Here is a 19,438-nt window from a genome sequence, read left to right as displayed (position 1 = left end):
TAACGACTGCCCCGCCCTTCGAACCGAAACGCGTTACTGCTTCACGGGAGAACTAGGCAGGGTGGTGGTACCTACCCGCGCGGACTCACAAGAGGTCCTACCACCAGTAATTACACAAATTAAAATTTGCGTGTTTTGATTTTTATTACACGACGTTATTCCTTCACCGTGGAAGTCAATCGTGAACGTTTGTTGAGTACGTATTTCATTAGAAAAATTGGTACCCGCCTGCGGGATTCGAGCACCGGTGCATCGCTACATACGAATGCACCGGACGTCTTATCCTTTAGGCCACGACGACTTCAAAAGAGATGTTTCAATGTTGCGCGCTACAATATCATTGTTGATCATTCTGTCCGCAGTATGGGCGTCAACACATCGAGGTCGCGAAGAAGGTCAGCAGGAGTGACAGCTCAGATGACGAGGACGCTATTCCCGCACCAGACGACAAACCACCGTCGGCTGTCGTCAAAGAAAATGGCGTTAACGGTAAGCTCATTAAGCTTATTGACTTTGAACTAGAGGTCCCGCAGTAATCGAATTTCGACTATAATTAATTGGAATTGTAAGTTTGTACACTATTATGATTGTATTTTATACTTCTATTATCACTAATTTCGCCAAGACTACACTATAAAAATATTAACAAAGACAAACAATATTTAATCTATTCTCAATTTGACAGCAGACGTCAAGAACAAAAGTTTGACAATAAATAGTATGCATGCGTGTGTGCGTCAAATACATGGTATGTAGTGTGTGTAATGTTTTCTTTATTGATTTAATGTGTCTTACATGCATTATTTAAAAAAAAAATATTAGCATTGTGCACTTCTTCTCTATATTCTCTATAAGTGTGGGAAATTTCATACTCCTCCGTCCGCGCAATTTTCGTAAAAAGGGATACAAAGTTTTTGCTTCACGTATTAATATATAGATGCTGATGAACATACAGTCGGATTAACGGCCCGCGGACATCTACAGTGACCGTGACACGGTGTTTTTTTTTCTATTTTTTTTATTACACTGGTGAGTGGACGAGCTCACGGCCCACCTCGAGTTAACGCTCTAATGGCTCTCCTGTAAAATTGTAAAAGTGACGCTTAGATTGCGGCTTACGCCCCTCGATATGCAATAGTGTTTTGATAATGTCGTTAACAAGATTCAGGCGTCTGTCAGATATCTTGTTTTTCTGTGAGGGATACCGCCACAGTATCTACTTATACGGGCTCACAATACTCAGAATGCTCTTGTCCATTCTCCGGTGATTCCACTAGTCGCTTACGACCCGCCGGAAAGAGATTGGGGGGGGGGGCTACTCTAGAACATAAAACAACCTAATCTCGTGTGTTAATAATGTGTATAAGCACGCAAGTATAAGCTTTACTGGTGGTAGGAGGTGAGTCCGCACGGGTAGGTACCACTACCCTGCCTATTTCTGCCGTGAAGCAGTAACGCGTTTCGGTTTGAAAGGCAGGGCAGCCGTTGTAATGTTAAAAACCTTGAAACCTTGAAACTTGCGTCTCAAGGTGGGCATCGGCATTTGTAGATGTCTATGGGCTCCGGTAACCACTTAACGAAACGTGGACCATCAGCTCGTCCGCCCATCTAAGCGATAAATAAAACATCTATCTATATATTAATACGTGAAGCAAAAACTTTGTATCCCTTTCTACGAAAATTGCGCGGACGGAGGAGTATGAAATTTTCCACACTTGTAGAGAATGTAGAGAAGGAGTGCACAATAATGGTAATATTTTTTTTAAATAATGCATAAAAGATACATTAAATCAATAAAGATATCGTTACACACACTGCCATGTACCTATTTGAGACACATACATATACTCTTTGTTTATTGTCAAACTTTTGTTATTGCTTAAGGTCTGTAGTCAAATTGAGAATAGGTTAGTATTGTTTATCTTTAATATTACGAGTATTTATCTATAGTGTGTAGTCTTGGCGAAATCTGTAACAATAGGACCATAATAATGTTGAAACTTATAATTTCAATTAATTATAGTCGAATTTCGACTACTGCGGGATCACTAGTATAAATAGTTTTGTATAATATCAGCAATCAATTCGTGCTACTCTTGTAGGTACGAAGAATACTGTGATAGAAAGAGCAGAAATATTAGGACCTTCGCCAGAGTTGAACTACAAGAGAAGCTCCAGCCAGGAGAGGATGCAGAATGGGCACAGAACGGAAACCGGGAGTAAAGAGGTGAGCCAATGTGATTGATATAAATTACATGATTGAATTTGAAATTTACAAAATTGGATATGTTGTTTATAAAATTGGATATGATGTTTATAAAATTGAATTAGATATTTACAGAATTGAATTTGGTATTTATAAAATTAAGTTTGATGCTTATAAAATTGAATTTTATATTTACAAAATTGAATTTGATGCTTAATAAATTGAATTTGATGCTTATAAAACTGAATTTGATGTTTATAAAATTGAATTTTATATTTACAGAATTGAATTTGATGCTTAATAAATTGAATTTGATGCTTATAAAACTGAATTTGATGTTTATAAAATTGAATTTTATATTTACAGAATTGAATTTGATGCTTAATAAATTGAATTTGATGCTTATAAAACTGAATTTGATGTTTATAAAATTGAATTTTATATTTACAGAATTGAATTTGATGCTTAATAAATTGAATTTGATGCTTATAAAACTGAATTTGATGTTTATAAAATTAAATGTGATATTTAAAAAAAATTAATTTCATATGTATAAAACTGAATTTTATGCTTATAAAATTGAATTTGATGATTATAAAATTGAATTTGATATTTACAAAATTTAATTTGAAGTTAAAAACCTTGTATACGCCGATTCAAGGTAATACAATGTAATTTAGTCTTCGACCTCACGTCTCAAGGTAGGCATCTATCTTGTCCATTGGGTCCTGAGACCCCAGAGTTTTGATTTCCCCTTAAATTTATCGATCTATTAGTCGTATTTATACAAATTGCAGACGAATCTGGATTTCCACCTGTCCCACTGCCTCGACTTGGTGAAGGCCGGCATGGAGTCCATAATCGAAGACCAGGTCACCTCGGTCTTCGAGGCGGAGGAACTCAGGAGTTGGAACTTGTTGACGAGAACCAACCGGTATGAGTAATGTTAATGATGTGTGATTGTGGATGTGAAGGTTTGAAGGTTTGCGTCATAGTACCGTCTGTAAGGTTTATGTCATCATATAGTTATTTACTAAGTGAATTTATTATTACTAGTGGTCCTTCACTAGTCGAAATTCGACTATAATTAATTGAAATTATAAGTTTGAACATTATTATGCTTTTATTATTAAAGACTTCTTCAAATTATACTTCTATAAGGACAGTTCTCGCCAAGACTTCTTCATTCAAGACGACATCCCCTTAGAATTATCGAGAACATTCTTCACAAGTCGAGTATTTTCGATGTGTTTCCACTATCTGGCAATAGATGGCGTTGTACTTCTCGAGCCTTTTAGGTGTTACCAGATCCTTTGATATTCGTTTCGGCTATACGGCGATAGATGGCGCTACTCTTGCCTTTGTAAATACTACTATTATATATATGTGTGTATGATATATGTATTTGTGAAGAAGAACTCTTATCTCAAGGTGGATGGCGGCATTTACGTTGTAGATGCCTATGGGCTCCTGTAGCCACTTAACACCATGTTAGGCCGTGCGCTCGTCCATCCATCCAAGCAATAAAAAAGAAAGAAAAAAAAAACACCAGTCAATGCGCTTAAAAATATATCGGATGTTTTTGCAGACAGTACGAGTTCCTGACTTGGAGACTCACGATCATCTGGATGATGGGTTTCGTCGTCAGATACATGTTTCTGCTCCCGTTGAGGATACTGATCTTCGTTTGCGGGGTGCGTATGCTTTATCGACGCCATAATACTGTAATAATATCGAGGGATGAAAGAAAGGCTAATTGGTTAAAGCAACATTTTTGCAAAGTCACAAGAGAGCTAATTAATTGACTGGATTCACTGGTGGTAGGACCTCTTGTGAGTCCGCGCGGGTAGGTACCACCGCCCTGCCTATTTCTGCCGTGAAGCAGTAATGCGTTTCGGTTTGAAGGGTGGGGGCAGCCGTTGTACAGCACATTTACATCAGATATGTCTATGGGCTGTGAGCTCGTCCACCCATATAAATAATAAATAAAAAATTCAAGTTAAATTAGAAACATCGGACTGTCGATGCTGATATCAAATAAAGCGGACCTTTAATTACAAAGATAAATGTTGCTTAAACCAAATAACCTTTCACCCTCCAATATAATATACCTTTTGGGTAGGGTCGACATAAAAACTGTTTTTTTTGAATAGGTGAATTTTTTTTTTGTCAAGCATTAATGCGTTCCAGTATTCTATATAAATGACATTACGACTTCATGTCTCAAAGTGTGCGGCGGAATTCAAGTTTTGAGGTAACCGCTTAACGCTAGATGGGTCTAGCAGGATCAAGTCCGATCTGGTTATTCAACAATTGTAGTGATGTTATTCAATGATAGTATAGTCAGGTTAAGCAATTATATTAATCAGGTTAGTCAATGATAGGGTTTAAGTTAGGTAATGATCGCAATCAATTGATTCAATGATAGTAATCCGATTAGGTAATTATATTAATCAGGCTAGTCAATTGTTGGGTTTAAATTAGGTAATGATCGGAATCAATTGATTCAATGATAGTTGTCAGTTAGGTTATTACATTAATCAGGTTAGTCAATGATTGGGTTTAAATTAGGTAAAGATCGGAATCAATTGATTTAATGATATTAGTAAGATTAGGTAATTATATTAATTAATTATTTACTGGTGGTAGGACCTCTTGTGAGTCCGCGCGGGTGGGTACCACCACCCTGCCTATTTCTGCCGTGAAGCAGTAATGCGTTTCGGTTTGAAGGGTGGGGCAGCCGTCGTTACTATACTTGAGACTTTAGAACTTGTATCTCAAGGTGGGTGGCGCATTTACGTTGTGGATGTCTATGGGCTCCAGTAACCACTTAACATCAGGTGGGCTGTGAGCTCGTCCACCCATCTAAGCAATAAAAAAAAAAAAAAAAAAAATAATCAGGTTAGTCAATGATTGGGTTTAAATTAGGTAATACCGGAGTCAATTGATTCAATGATAGTAGTCAGGTTAGGTAATTATATTAATCAGGTTAGTCAATGATGGGGTTTAAGTTAGATAATGATCGGAGTCAATTGATTGAATGATAGTAGCCAGATTAGGTAATCACATTAATCAGGTTAGTCAATGATTGGGTTTAAATTAGGTAATAATCGGAGTCAATTGATTCAATGATAGTAGTCAGATTAGGCAGTTATATTAATAAGGTTAGTCAATGATTGGGTTTAAATTAGGTAATGATCAGAGTCAATTCATTCAGGCAATGATTGCGGTCAGTTTATTAAATCGTTTTAATGATTGTGTAAGCGTGACGACAGGTATTCACAATGATAATCACAACGACGCTGGTCAGCACGCTACCGTCTGGTAGGGTGAGGCGTTACCTCGGCGCTGTCTCCTACAAAATCTCCATCCGCGTACTGATAAGGAGTCTGTCGTGCGTGATAACGTTCCACGACCAGCAGCACATGCCGAAATCGAACGGCTTCTGTGTCGCCAATCACACGAGCCCGATCGATGTGGCCATCGTCAGCGTGAACACGTGCTTCTCATTGGTAGGAGGATCCGTCTGGAGTTTTTATCTTATTGGTCTTATTTTAGAGGGTGGTTTCATGTCCGTGCACGCTTTTATGTTGTCGGTATGTTGAGGGGCGCTACCTTTGATCCCGTTCACACAGGGCTGTGTTCACACGGGGTGTTTCGACGAAGCGTTTACGCTCAGTACCTCACGCGTGATACGTGTGTGAGTTAATTCGTTTGTGCCACATGCGTTCATGAGGTTTTTAACTGGCGTCAAAAAAAAAAATTAAGTCGAGTAATGACAGAAGATAATAAAATTTCCTGTTGCAGTTAAAAATATTATTGGCAACACTTTCGTTTCGATGTAATCTTTGAGTCATTACCCGATTGGGATGCATGTTAAATGAATAATGAATTTACGAGGGAAATTTTAAACTGGCAAACAACTGTTTATTAACGGGCGATATATAATATAAGATATATTTCTCCCATTCGCACTTAATAGAGTTTTATAGGTGCGAATAGGACAGATGATCGACTAATAATAATAGTTGAGCGACGTAATAATTCGAACGTCGATAATTCGTTTGGGTCGCTAACGGGGCAAATTGGGCAGGTCTGGTGGTTGGTACTATGCACCGCTCTCGTTGGCTGCGTACCGGAAGGAAGCCTCAAGAAACGTCTCAATAGGACGGTGGCATTAATGTGCTTCAGCTTCCTGGCCAGGAGTATATCGGCGGTGATAACTTACCACGACGCGAGGCACAGGCCGGCCGAGGGCGGAATCTGCGTAGCGAATCACACTAGCCCCATAGACGCTCTGGTATTGATGTGTGATAACTGCTATTCACTGGTGAGTACCAACAGAACGTACTACACAAGGTGAGCCTCTGACCGTTCCCAGTCATTAGGCTAGCGGTGGATTAGAAAGTATTACTAACGCCATCTAGGAAGCGAGGCACGTCACTAACGTCGTTACTGTTGCCGACGACGCCATCTAGGAAGCGAGGTAGGTTACTAACTGCCAACAACGCCATCTAGTTTGTCTTTATTAAACCCGTCCGTACGATGTATGTGCGGCAGTGATCGAAGTGCTGGCGCCCTCTGCATTCAGAACGGTAAGGTATAAATGTATGGTTTAGTTTTTGAAGTGAAACTTCTTTAAGTGCATTGAGAGAAATTTAACTCACGACAGATTCGTTACGGCTAGAAAGAAAAGTTACAATTTTGGAGGAGCGAGAGTGAGATAATAGATAGAGCGTCTCGCGAACCACTGTGGGGAGAGCGAGCTAGGATGTTATTTAGCTTAGCGACATCTATTGGATTTCATATAAGCTAAATTTCAAGGTTAACAGTTTAAACAGTTTAGTTCCCTAAAATATTTACAGAAATACCGATCATTTTAAATATTATGAAAGTAATATCTTAAATTATCACTAAAAATATTATTAAGGACAACCGAAGGATTCGTTCGGTATTCATCGAATACCGGCATCAACTTTTTTCTATGTTTTATTTCTCGGGGTATGTTGAAGTTTCACTTCTCTCAGAGGTGCGTTGAAGTTTCACTTCTCTCAGAGGTACGTTGAAGTTTCACTTCTTCCACGCGCACAAAGTTGCACGCATAGTTTTTTTTTCTTTAATTTAATTTGAATAACTCAGTTGTCGGCGCCCGGTTTGCCTTCGTGATTTGTCCTACTAACCTGAACTGACAGTTCACGGGAAAACTAGTCCGATCTAACTAATATAGTATATATGTATATGTATGTAAATATCATTAACCCGCATTGTGTATGGCACGGCACGTATGTAAATAACAGACATTTTAACCTCTTCAATGACGAATTTTTAATGTACACAATAAATACATATTTTTTAATTAAATTTGTTCATTTTATATTGCGAAACAAATAAATGAGTCAATAAATAATTAAAAAACAAAATTATGCATAATATAACAAATGTCTTTGAAGAGGTTAATTAAAATATGACGATTAATATTAACATTTATGAATGTGATATGATGTTTTTTTGTTGCCAAGTGTATTAGCGAATTACATATATTCAAACGCATGTTCTGATATCTGTTTGTAAACGATGCGTATCGATGTATTTTGTGTAAAATAGTGAAATAAGATGTTATTTATTTGATTTTTAATCACATTATTGATTAAACTACACGAGGTATGTATAAATATTTATGTATATGACCTGTCGTAATATTGTTTAAATATACAATGCATGTCGTTTTGCCAAATACGTTTTTGATAATCGATCGAACACTGAATTCTCGAAAATTAGAGCCAAAAGGTCGTTTTTATTATGAAAAAAAATATGATTGGTTGTCTGTAAAGTTGGTTTACGGACGATAGCTCTGACGTCACGCTAGAAGAGAGATAAACGTGTCACAAGCCAACGCTTGGGACGATCGTGCCTCTCTATCGCTTGTTCCGCGCTCTCCCTCGCACGATCACGCTTAGGCGAAACGTGACACTTTTTAACCGACTTCAACAAGGAGGAGGTTCTCAATTCGACTGTATGTTTTTTTTTTAATGTTTGTCAGCTCATAACTTTTGACTGAGTGAATCGATTTTGATGATTCTTTTTTTATTAGAAAGCTGACGCTTCTCGTGTGGTCCCGTTTCAATTTAGCCCAGTTCTGATAATGTTATCCATGAGACAACCATTTAAGTCTTAAATTTGCATTAAGTACGTGCGCGACAAATAAATGAATAACTCAATAACACGCCAACCGATTTCGATGATTATTGTTTTTAGTGTATATTAATTTGTTTTGGAATATCTTTTTTTTTTCTATTTGCAGTCGGTTTTTGTTAAAGCATGTCTATTTACAATTATTCGTTCGCGCAGCCGGTGATCATCGATTCATGAGACGTTGTCACATCAAAAAAAAAGTCCTGTAATCTTATACTTATCTTTGGATGTTCTTATCTGTATAATCGTTTTAAATCAGGGGTTCCCAAACTTATTTTGTCGACTGCCCACTTTGAGGAGAATAAATTCATTTTTATCGCCCCCTATTTTTCATCTACTGAAAAACCACTATAGCAAGAGCTCAGTTAAGAGTAAGAGTTCTCCTAAATGACATTACAAATCGCCTCCCAAGCCTCTAGACAATGCCCTCATTATTTTTCTGGGTCTCTTACCGCCCCCCTTTAGGCCTGCAACGCCCACAAGGAGGCGTAATCGCCCACTTTGGGAAAGACTGGTTTAAATAAATAAAAGTTAACGCCGGAAATGGTCGTCGCTAAAATAAAATTTAAGTTACGTCACCTTCAGGTTTCGGTGACCACTTAACATCAACCATAACCGACAGTAACTGTACAACAATAAACATTACAATTGGATGATGACTTTTTGGTTTTAATTTTACGAGATATTCAGTTTCATGATGTGTACATACAAATAAGGGAGGTTCATAATTTTATTATTAATGTCTGTTTGTCTGTTTGCGTTTTAATTATGGGTAAACGTTTGTAAATATTTGGTATAGTTTTTTTTTTTAAGTCTATTTATTATTGAACGAAATAAATTCGATTCATTATCGATTTTTAACTGATTTCGCTTTTTATGATATAAAAATTTTTCTATGACCTCCCTGTGCGTACCGCTTCAGTAGTTGTTTCGATTTTACCACCCTATTCTCTTTTAAATTATCAGTTAAGAAATGACCAGCACGTCTCTTATAGGCTATTGAACGTGGTGTTGTTAAGGGGCTTCAATACCTTCTGAAGAATGGTATCTTGATACACTTTTGCCGATGTTTTGATACCTTTTTCACAAAAGTATGGCTCAGTCACTCCTTCATAGCTAATCCCCACCAAACCATCACTGAAGTCGGATAGTGCCCACGTTGCACTCTGTCGACTAATTGGGAAGCTTCCTTAGAGCTTTGAGCATAAATACGATCATTTTGTTTGTTAAAAATTGCTCAATTGTAAAAAAATTCTCATCCGTAAACATAATTTTTCTATGACCTCCATTTGCGTACCGCTTCAGTAGTTGTTTCGATTTTACCACCCTATTCTCTTTTAAATTATCAGTTAAGAAATGACCAGTACGTCTCTTATAGGCTGCAAGTCCTAAGTCATCTTTTAAAATACGCGACCTGGTTCTAGGTGCTATCTTCATCCCCCGAGATAAAATCTTTTGCTTTCGGACAGGTTTTCTCCGAATTATTTCCCTTACTGCTTTTATCACCTTTTTCGTACGACCACTACGTGGACGGCCAGATCTTTTTCTGTCACAAACAGAGGAGGTCTCATTGCACCTATTAATAGCCCGGTACACAAACATTTAACTAATATCAAGCGTATGGAGAGTTTTAAAAATTGCATTTGGCTCCATACGTACTTTTTGTAATGCAATCACAGCGATTCGGTTCTCTTTATCACCCCACTCCATTTTAATATCGCAAAATATTGTACAATGTGTTGGCGCCAAAATGAGAAAACTCAATGGGCAATCATATAAAAATGACAGATTCCAAATTCAAATGTAATATTTTGTTTATTTTTAATTGTAACAGTATTTACGGCCAGACTAAGTATATGTAAAGAAATGATGCAATGAGGAAAAATTGCGTTTTTTGTACAAATATTAAGAGAAAACAAAATGTAAAACTTTTATTTTCCACAAATTATTATTTTACACAGTATGATTGAATTAAGTCCTCTTTTTTTTTCTCAATGACAGAGTTCAATCAATCTATACAAATAAGAAAAAAATTTTTTTTTAAACTAAATTGTTTCAAAGGTTTTACATAAAAATTACATAAAAAAGGTTTTTCTTCACATATACATATTTGTGTGTAGATTGGACAGAGGCACGGAGGATTCCTCGGTCTCCTACAGAGGGCTCTCGCGAGGGCGTCCCCTCACATTTGGTTCGAGAGGTCGGAGGTTAAAGACAGGCACGCCGTCGCGAGGAGGTGAGTTTGAAATCGTAATGAGCAGTGTCCTAATGTTTGTGACGGGTTCGAACGGATTTCGACCATAATAACCATAGCTCAAGACTCTTTTTTGTTTTTATTGCTTAGGTGGATGGACGAGCTCACAGACTACCTGGTTTTAAGTGGTTATCGGAGCTTGTAGACATCTACAACGTAAATGCGCCACCCACCTTGAGATATAAGTTCTAACGTCTCAGTATAGTTACAACGGCTACCCCACCCTTCGAACCGAAACGCATTACTACTTCACAGCAGGGTGATATGGCAAAAACCTCCACCAGCTTAATCTTTGTCTGGGTGTTCAATATATCGACTTCAAAGAAAGCGGTATTGTCGTAACTTGAGAACCCCAACTTTACACCAGAACTTTTACTGGTGGTGTGAGTCCGCACGGGTAGGTACCACCACTCTGCCTATTTCTGCCGTGAAGCAGTAATGCGTTTCGGTTTGAAGGGTGGGGCAGCCGTTGTAACTACACTGAGACCTTAGAACTTATATCTCAAGGTGGGTAGCGCATTTACGTTGTAGATGTCTATGGGCTACTGTAACCACTTAACAACCAGGTGGGCTCTGAGCTCGTCCACCCAACTAAGCAATAAAAAAAAAGCCTGATCCAAATGATTTGTTTTGTTTTTTTGCTCTCAGACTAAAAGAACACATATCGGTTGCCGACAATCCTCCTATACTGATATTTCCCGAAGGCACCTGCATAAATAACACGTCGGTGATGCAGTTCAAGAAGGGCAGCTTCGAAGTCGGCGGCACTGTCTACCCAGTGGCAATCAAGTGAGTTCACCCTCAGACACAGCCCACTGAGTTTTTCGCCGGATCTTTTCAGTGGGTCGCGTTTCCGATCCGGTGGTAGATTCTGCGAAGCAGGGCTCTTGCTAGAGTTCGTGTTAGCAACGTCGTCAGGTTTGAGCCCCGCGAGCTCACCTACTAGTTAAGGCGACGCTGATATAGCCTCTCAGGGCTATCAGCTTAGGTAGGAAAAAAAATCAAGTGATTTGAGCTTAATTAGGTCTGCGAGCTTCACGTATGAGTCACTACAGTCGACCGTTCTCGAAGGATATCCGCTCCAAGCAATGGGCTTATACTAATATATACTACTAGCGACCCGCCCTCACTTCGCCTCGGAAACTGTAATTTATTATTGATTTCTCCACTATTTAACGGATGTTATTATACATATAAACCTTCCTCTTCAATCACTCTATCTATTAAAAAAAACCGCATCAAAATCCGTTGCGTAGTTTTAAAGATTTAAGCATACATAGGGACAGACAGATATAGGGGCAGAGAAAGCGACTTTGTTTTATACTATGTAGTGATTTTTAATACGCTTTCATTAGCTTCAGACGTATGTATGTTAGTATGTAACGAGATCTTTGAACATGATTATGACCCCCTTCAAAACGTCGGATTAACTCGAAATTTGGTATACTTATTATTAAGGACCGATGACAATTCAATAATAAAAAAAACAAAATTGAAAAAAATGAAATTCAACTAAAAAATGAAAAATTAATAATAGTTTTAAAAAACCAACAAAATACGCCTTTATAGAAAATCCAACTAAAAAATAGAAAATAAATGTGTAACGTCTCGTCAGCACGATTCAGGAATTGTTGAATTTACGTGCAGCGACATCTGTTGATAACAAACTAAATAGGAATAATTGTAAATCATCTTTTATAGTATGAGGTGGCGCCCTCTGTGAATTGATGAATGAACTTCACGTTTCATTTTTTTTCGTTTCATCGAGTTTGAAATCACATCACAACGATTCTAAAGAAGTTTCACTTCGAAAAACACATATTTATCAGTACCGGATAACTTCACACCGCGATTCCGCCCCTCCAGGTACGACCCTCGTTTCGGGGACGCATTCTGGAACAGCTCTCGTTACGGGATGCTCCACTACCTGCTGAACATGATGAGCTCGTGGGCGATAGTCTGCGACGTGTGGTACCTGCCGGCGATGTCCCGGCGCCCGGACGAGACCGCGGTCGACTTCGCGAACCGGGTCAAGTCGGTGATCGCCAGGCAGGGCGGCCTCATCGACCTGCAATGGTGAGTCTATTAGCCCCAACGCCAAACTGGAGTAGAGTTCATCCATACTACCTGGAGCCACTGCGGTCATCCACAGTGCGTTTCCAGAGGTCTTTTTTGCCACGTACCATCCGGCTATGGAATGAGCTCCCCTCCACGGTGTTTCCCGAACGCTATGACATGTCCTTTCCTCAAACGAGGCTTGTGGAGAGTATTAAGCAGTAGGCAGCGGCTAGCTCTGCTTCTGGCATTGCTGTAGTCCATGGGCGACGGTAACCACTTACCATCAGGTGGGCCGTACGCTCGTCTGCCTACAAAGGCAATAAAAAAAAATCGTTGGAACGATGCATCCTTTGAAACGTCATAACATAGCTATGGCGGGATTCTGCGAGACTGGTAACGCCATCTAGCGGACGAGGGTAATTATAACTAGATGAAATAAAGACAAAATAGGGACCTCTTGTGAGTCCGGACGGGTAGGTACCACCGGCTTGAAGGGCGGGGCAGCCGTTGTGACTATACTGAGACCTTAGAACTCATGTCTCAAGGTGGGTGGCTGCATTTACGTTGTAGATGTCTATGGGCTCCGGTACCCACTTAATATCAGGTGGGCCGTGAGCTCGTCCACCCATCTAAGCAATAAAAAAAAAATGTTTATTTATATATTTGGCCGTAGCTTATTAGTCTCATTAATGTTGATACATTTTTTTTTGGTATGTTCTTCTAGGGACGGACAGTTAAAGAGAACGAAAGCGAAGAAGGAGTGGAGGGAGCTCCAGCAAGAGGAGTTCAGTAAGAGGTTAAAAGTGGAATAGTGGATGTGGGGGGGGACGGTTGCGGTGTTGGGTCCCCCCGGGGATCGACATAGGGGATCCTTCGAATGAACTGTTCTCGTGCGGGCTTCGAGTGAAGGTGTTTTGATGTGCTGATCGTTTGGGGTGGGGCTCGTGTGCGCGGAGCCGTGGGTTCGAGTTTGGTTATAGCGCGTATCCGAATTCTGTAATGGCGACATAATTCGCACATACGGTGCTATGATACTATATATCGACGCTTGAAAGGCAAACGTGACTGAGCGACAATGCGTGAACTTTACAGTAGACTAATTTAAAGTTGAAATACCTGAAAAAAATTATATTTCAACGAATCTGAAGCTGTAGGATTGAAATGATTTTAATAGACCTAGAAATAAATTTTTTTTGCGCATCGAATACTGTTATTGCCTATCATTTATGTACAAAGCAGTTATTGTCGCTTAGTCACGTTTGCCTTTCAAGCGTCGATATATAATATACAGGGTGTTAGGAGATCGCTTCTGAAAACGAAGACAGATGATAGTACTAATGACACCTTTGATGATGGGATGAAAAAAATCGATGATGATTTAAAAAAAAACATCTTTAAAACGTTTTATTAGCATTATTTACGCTCCATCGCATTAGTACAGGTAAATAAAAACGATAGTTTCATAAAAAATACATTACTTTACTAATAAAAAAAAAGTGCGTGCGTACAAAGTACACATGTCAGAAGTGAAACTTTTTTGGCGAACTAATTTATAAGTCTTGCTTATATTTATACAAATCTAAAACTTTAGATTTCCGAGACTTAGAGGAAGGGAAAAAGGAAGATATGTTCCCGCCAAAAGTCTGTCAAATGTCAATCTCAAACATCAGTGTTGACATTATGTTTAGATTTCTAAATTGTAAATGACTAATATTTTGCCAATTGAATTGACTAATTTAATTTCATGCTATTTGATTAATGTTCCAAATTCTTTTCATTTCATTTCAATCCCTATTAACATTTTTCACAAAAAAATTATAAAATATTAGGCTGTATGGTATGATACATTTGCGTTTCCAGTTGGAAAAATACAACAACTACTACTACTGACATTTGACTAGTACTTAATTTCAATAGTAGCTTGATGTCACTTCCGTTGCATACCTGCGTGACGTTCTGTAAAAATTTTACCCTCATGCGCCTAAAGAAGTTTCACTTCAAAAATCAGCAATGAAACACAAAATTAAAAACAGCTGATCCTCGGGTCAACGAACGCCCGGACTCGCGCGATCACACAAATACTTATTTACAACATTTGTCTAAATAACTATCATTAGTACTACTAGTTTTTACTGGTGGTAGGACCTCTTGTGAGTCCGCGCGGGTAGGTACCACCGCCCTGCATATTTCTGCCGTGAAGCAGTAACGCGTTTCGGTTTGAAGGATGGGGTGGCTGTTGTAACTATACTGAGACCTTAGAACTCATATCTCAAGGTGGGTGGCGCATTTACGTTGTAGATGTCTATGGGCTGCGGTAACCGCTTAACACCAGGTGGGCTGTGAGTTCGTCCAAGCAATAAAATAAAAATCCTCTGTCCTCGTTTTTGGAAGCGGTCTCCCAATATATAACACTATATGGCATTATAATGTCTCTTATATAGTTTTTGTTAAAATTGAGCTAAGTTTGTATGAGAAAATAGGTTTTTTAATATGCAGTTAGTTATTAGTGAAATGTTTTTGCTTTTACTCATGAAGTTTAAAGTTGTAGTTTGATAATATAGTATTATCAATTTATTTCTTTAGTGGAGATGAATTTATATAATTGTAATTTAAGAATGTTGAATTTTCAAACGTGTTTACTCCTGAAAAATTACATAATTTGCATAAATGTTATAATAATAATAATTTCTTTATTTATCTATTTATCAGATAATAATTCATGAATGAATAGAAAATAAAAGAAAATAGGCAATTCGGTAGGCAGCGGCTTGGCTCTGCCCCAGGCATTGCTGAAGTCCATGGGCGACGATAACCACCGCCCTCAGGTGGGCCGTAAGCTTTTTTTTTTAATTTTTTTTTTTTAAAATAATAATTTTTTTTTTTTTGTTGCTTAGATGGGTGGACGAGCTCACAGCTCACCTGGTGTTAAGTGGTTACTGGAGTCCACAGACATCTACGACGCAAGGAAATGCGCGACCCACCTTGAGAGACAAGTTCTAAAGTCTCAGTATAGTTACAATACATATTTATAATTACTTTTTTTTAAATGCACCTTTTTTTGAAGTGAAACTTCTTTAAGCGCAATAAGGGTAAAATTTTACTCGTGACAGATTCGTTACGGCTAGAGAGAAAAGATACAATTTAGGACAAGCGAGAGTGAGAGAACAGACAGAGCGTCTCGCGAACCACTCGACCGTGGAGAGGGAGAGAGCGTGTTGGTTGTCTCTCTCATACGCATTCTGTTTACGGGCGTCGGCCACTAGAGGGCTCGTTATTAGCTTCCCATTGCTCTTGTAGATGACAGTGACATATTAGCTTATATTCTATTTGTAATGAAATATTTTTAAAAAAAGGTTTATTTTTCTAAATATAATTTAAAATAATTGGTGAAGAGGTCGTTTCTCTCATGCATAGCTTTCTCTATTACAAGAGAAATTTGATTCAAGGATGACAAATGAAGAAAACCACAATACACACTACATACCGCAAAAGAAGTTTAACTTCTTCCACGCGAACAATTTTTTATGATTTTTTTATTTGAAGGTAGTCAAAACATCTCGGTCATCGGCGGACACGAAAACTGTGGAGTGTTCGTTACGTTGAAAATTTATTCACGAGAATAAAATCGTAAAAGTTATTTTAATTAATTATTTATTTATTTATTAACGGTAATACGATTAAGTCGCTTTTGCTGTAGCTTACTTCACAAATGAATGGATGTCAATTTAAATACAACACATTTATTTATTTATTTATACTTTATGCACAAAACAAAACTTGTACACAGGCGGACTTAATGCCATGGGCATTCTCTTCCAGTAATACATATACCAGTAATTATTAATTAAATTCGTGAATCGCTATAGGCGAATAATGATGATGAATTAAATTCAAATTCTTTTGTAACACATCAAGTGATTTATAGTTTAAAAAGGTCAAATAAAAAAAGTGTTTTTGTTTTTAATAACACCGTATGACGTCATAAGTGGGTAAGCGTTAGTGAATTTATTATTATTATTATTATGCAGATAGTTGAACGAGCGCACGGCCCGCTTGTTGTTAAGTGTGTTACTGGAGTCCACTGACGTTCTAATGCGAATTTCGTCGCCTTTTTAACTGAAACGTGCGGAATAACTTACCGCCACTACTAAACGCGGATGGTCGATCGCAATAAATAATACTCAGAGAATGCTGCTGTCCATTCTCCGCTGGATCCCTTAGTCGCTTCCGACAACCCGGGTAGAGGGAAGGGGGGGTTATCTTAGGACGCCACACAGATAATACATTCCTCCTTCATCTTGGCCCCAAATGACGTCACGCTACGAGAATCCAGTCAAACGAAGAGTCCATCAATGTTTGGTTCGCGCGAGAAGTCACCGGTCCCCATTGATATTGTGATGATCAGTGATCAGGAACTAAGTTTGTTTTTTATATATATATGTGTATATGTAAAGAGAGCGTTGTGATTTATTTAATTTATTAATGAAAAACTGACGTGTTAGCTGCCATGTCTATGTGTCGTGGCCAGTGATAGGACGCGGGTAGTTTCGTTTTTGTAATAACCTTTTTGAATGGATGTTTGATGGTGTATAGTGGTATGGTAAAATATAGAGTGTCGACCTGACCGGTAGATCTCGTTATGTGGTCATTTCAACCCAGCGCCACCTGTTGGGTCCAGTATCAAATGTAAATCATACGACCGGAGTAAGCTTCAGGGTAGAAATAAAGAGTACTGACTCAGTGTATTAAAAAGTGTTTGCTGAATTTTTTTTATGACATGTCATAAATTTTTGCTATGACATGTCCTTCTTCAAACGAGGCTTGTGGAGAGTATTAAGCGGTAGGCAGCGGCTTGGCTCTGCCCCTGGCATTGCTGAAGTCCATGGGCGACGGCAACCACTCACCATCAGGTAGGCCGTATGCCCGTCTGCCTACAAAGGCAATAAAAAAAAAAAAAAAAAAAAAAAAAAAAAGAATGAGAGCCAATGAAGGTGGCGCCACTGTAGCAAGAGGAGAGATTTTAAAAACAGCGCCAACAACTATTAGGATATTGAATTAAGAAGGAAATAAATACTTACTACGTTTAAATAGTAATAGATATAAATAGTTGTGATTTTAAATACGGCATGTTTTTTTAACTACACAAGTTACAGAAGCTTTTTTTTAATACGCTTTTATTAGCTTCAGACGTATGTATGTATGCATGTATGTTTGTAACGGAATCTTTGAACATGATTTTGACCCCCTTCAAAACGTCGGACTAACTCGAAATTTGGTATACTTATTAAGGAGCGATGACAATTCAATATTTAAAAAATAAAAGAAAAAAGTTGAAATTCAATTAAAAAATTACAACAACAAAATACGCTTTTATAGAAAATGTAAATAAAAAATAGAAAATAAATTTTAATACATTTGAGTTAAAAATAGTGTAAGAAAAAAAAAAATTGTAAAAGAAGCGTGGGGTGCTTTTCAGGATATTATCAAAATAACTTCTACTCATATTTGTTCATAAAATATTTATCACTACTGATACCATGCACCCCACGCTTTTTTACAATAAAATTTTTTTTCTTACACTATTTTTATTTCTAATTTGTTTTCGATTTTTTAATTGGATTTTCTATAAAAGCATATTAAAAGCGTAGTTTTTTTAAACTAAACTGCTATATTTATATAATTTCCACTTACTACACTAGCGCTATGTCGGTGAGTCTTTCAACAATAGCTCGGTGGTTACAGAAGGACACTTTTTCAACTTGTCCCCTATACAAGATAGCGCTCCTGATTTCTCTCTAAAATTATTCCAGCCGTTTCTAATTGTCATCGAATACACGGACAGAAGAATTGTATATAAATAGATTAGAGACAATAATTTAATGATTTGAAGTCACGTCAACACTAGGCTGCCAGACATGACAGTTAACATGGCAATAAATAAAATTAATTTTGTTTTTTTTTTTATTTAATTATATTTTGTAATCTTGTAGACATAATCGGTGTAATAATAAATAGTATTATTAAATATTTTTACGAGTAATTTGTGGGTGTTTTATTGTTTTTTTTTATTTATTTATTAGTATTGACTCTTTCAAATACTTTTTTCTTGATTTGTCCAGTAGTGGATGTATGTGGGCTAATAGAATAGAATAAAATAGAACTCTGACTGCCACATATATTTCTTCATTGCATAGATGGGTGGACGAGCCCACGGCCCTCCTGGTGTTAAGTGGTCACCGGAGCCCATAGACATATACAACATAAATGCCGCCACCCACCTTGAGATACGAATTCTAAGGTCTTAGTTTTTACAGTACAACGGTTGCCCCACCCTTCAAACCGAAACGCATTACTGCTTCACGGCAGAAATAGGTGGGGCGGTGGTACCTACCCGTGCGGACTCGCAACACGTCCTACCATCAGGAAATCTATCTATGTATATTTTTAAACTTATTTAAGTATGTATATCAGTCACCGGCACAGGGACCCCTTAAATTGGGGCCATTGCGACATGACCTAGTGCGACTTGTTCCTTATTGTTACGCCGGTAAGAGTTGCGCCGTCTATCGCCGAATAGTCGAACGAATATCGAATGATCTAGTACCACTTAGAATACTAGAGAAGTACAACGCCATCTATTGTCAGATAGCGGAAACATAATACTCGACATGTGTGGAATATTCTCGATAATTCTAGGGATGTGGTATCGACTATAAAGCGTTGTAGAG

The 19,438-nt window shown here is 37.9% G+C and overlaps 1 protein-coding gene across 4 annotated transcripts in view; it reads left to right on the top strand.

Annotated features, from left to right (window-relative positions):
• Nucleotides 1-18,750, top strand: part of LOC101736437 (glycerol-3-phosphate acyltransferase 3) — a 30,407-nt gene extending 11,657 nt beyond the window's left edge. Inside the window, exons 2-11 of one of the 4 annotated variants that reach the window (XM_012689543.4) lie at nucleotides 363-489; nucleotides 2,103-2,227; nucleotides 3,004-3,140; nucleotides 3,795-3,900; nucleotides 5,482-5,718; nucleotides 6,300-6,536; nucleotides 10,519-10,634; nucleotides 11,301-11,441; nucleotides 12,519-12,728; nucleotides 13,435-18,750. In XM_012689543.4, the coding sequence (XP_012544997.2) occupies nucleotides 363-489; nucleotides 2,103-2,227; nucleotides 3,004-3,140; nucleotides 3,795-3,900; nucleotides 5,482-5,718; nucleotides 6,300-6,536; nucleotides 10,519-10,634; nucleotides 11,301-11,441; nucleotides 12,519-12,728; nucleotides 13,435-13,522 (1,524 nt within the window). In that variant the 3' untranslated portion in view covers nucleotides 13,523-18,750. Of the gene's footprint in view, nucleotides 1-362; nucleotides 490-1,756; nucleotides 1,908-2,102; nucleotides 2,228-3,003; nucleotides 3,141-3,794; nucleotides 3,901-5,481; nucleotides 5,719-6,299; nucleotides 6,537-10,518; nucleotides 10,635-11,300; nucleotides 11,442-12,518; nucleotides 12,729-13,434 lie in introns of those variants that run through there. The other 3 variants (XM_062675920.1, XM_021347295.3, XM_021347296.3) reach the window with 3 other exon arrangements.
• The last annotated feature ends 688 nt before the right edge of the window (nucleotides 18,751-19,438 follow it).

Source organism: Bombyx mori, chromosome 24 (assembly GCF_030269925.1).
Source record: "Bombyx mori chromosome 24, ASM3026992v2".
Lineage (NCBI taxonomy): Eukaryota > Metazoa > Arthropoda > Insecta > Lepidoptera > Bombycidae > Bombyx > Bombyx mori.
Note: the sequence above shows the minus strand (reverse complement) of the source record. Positions and strands in the feature narration are given on the sequence as shown.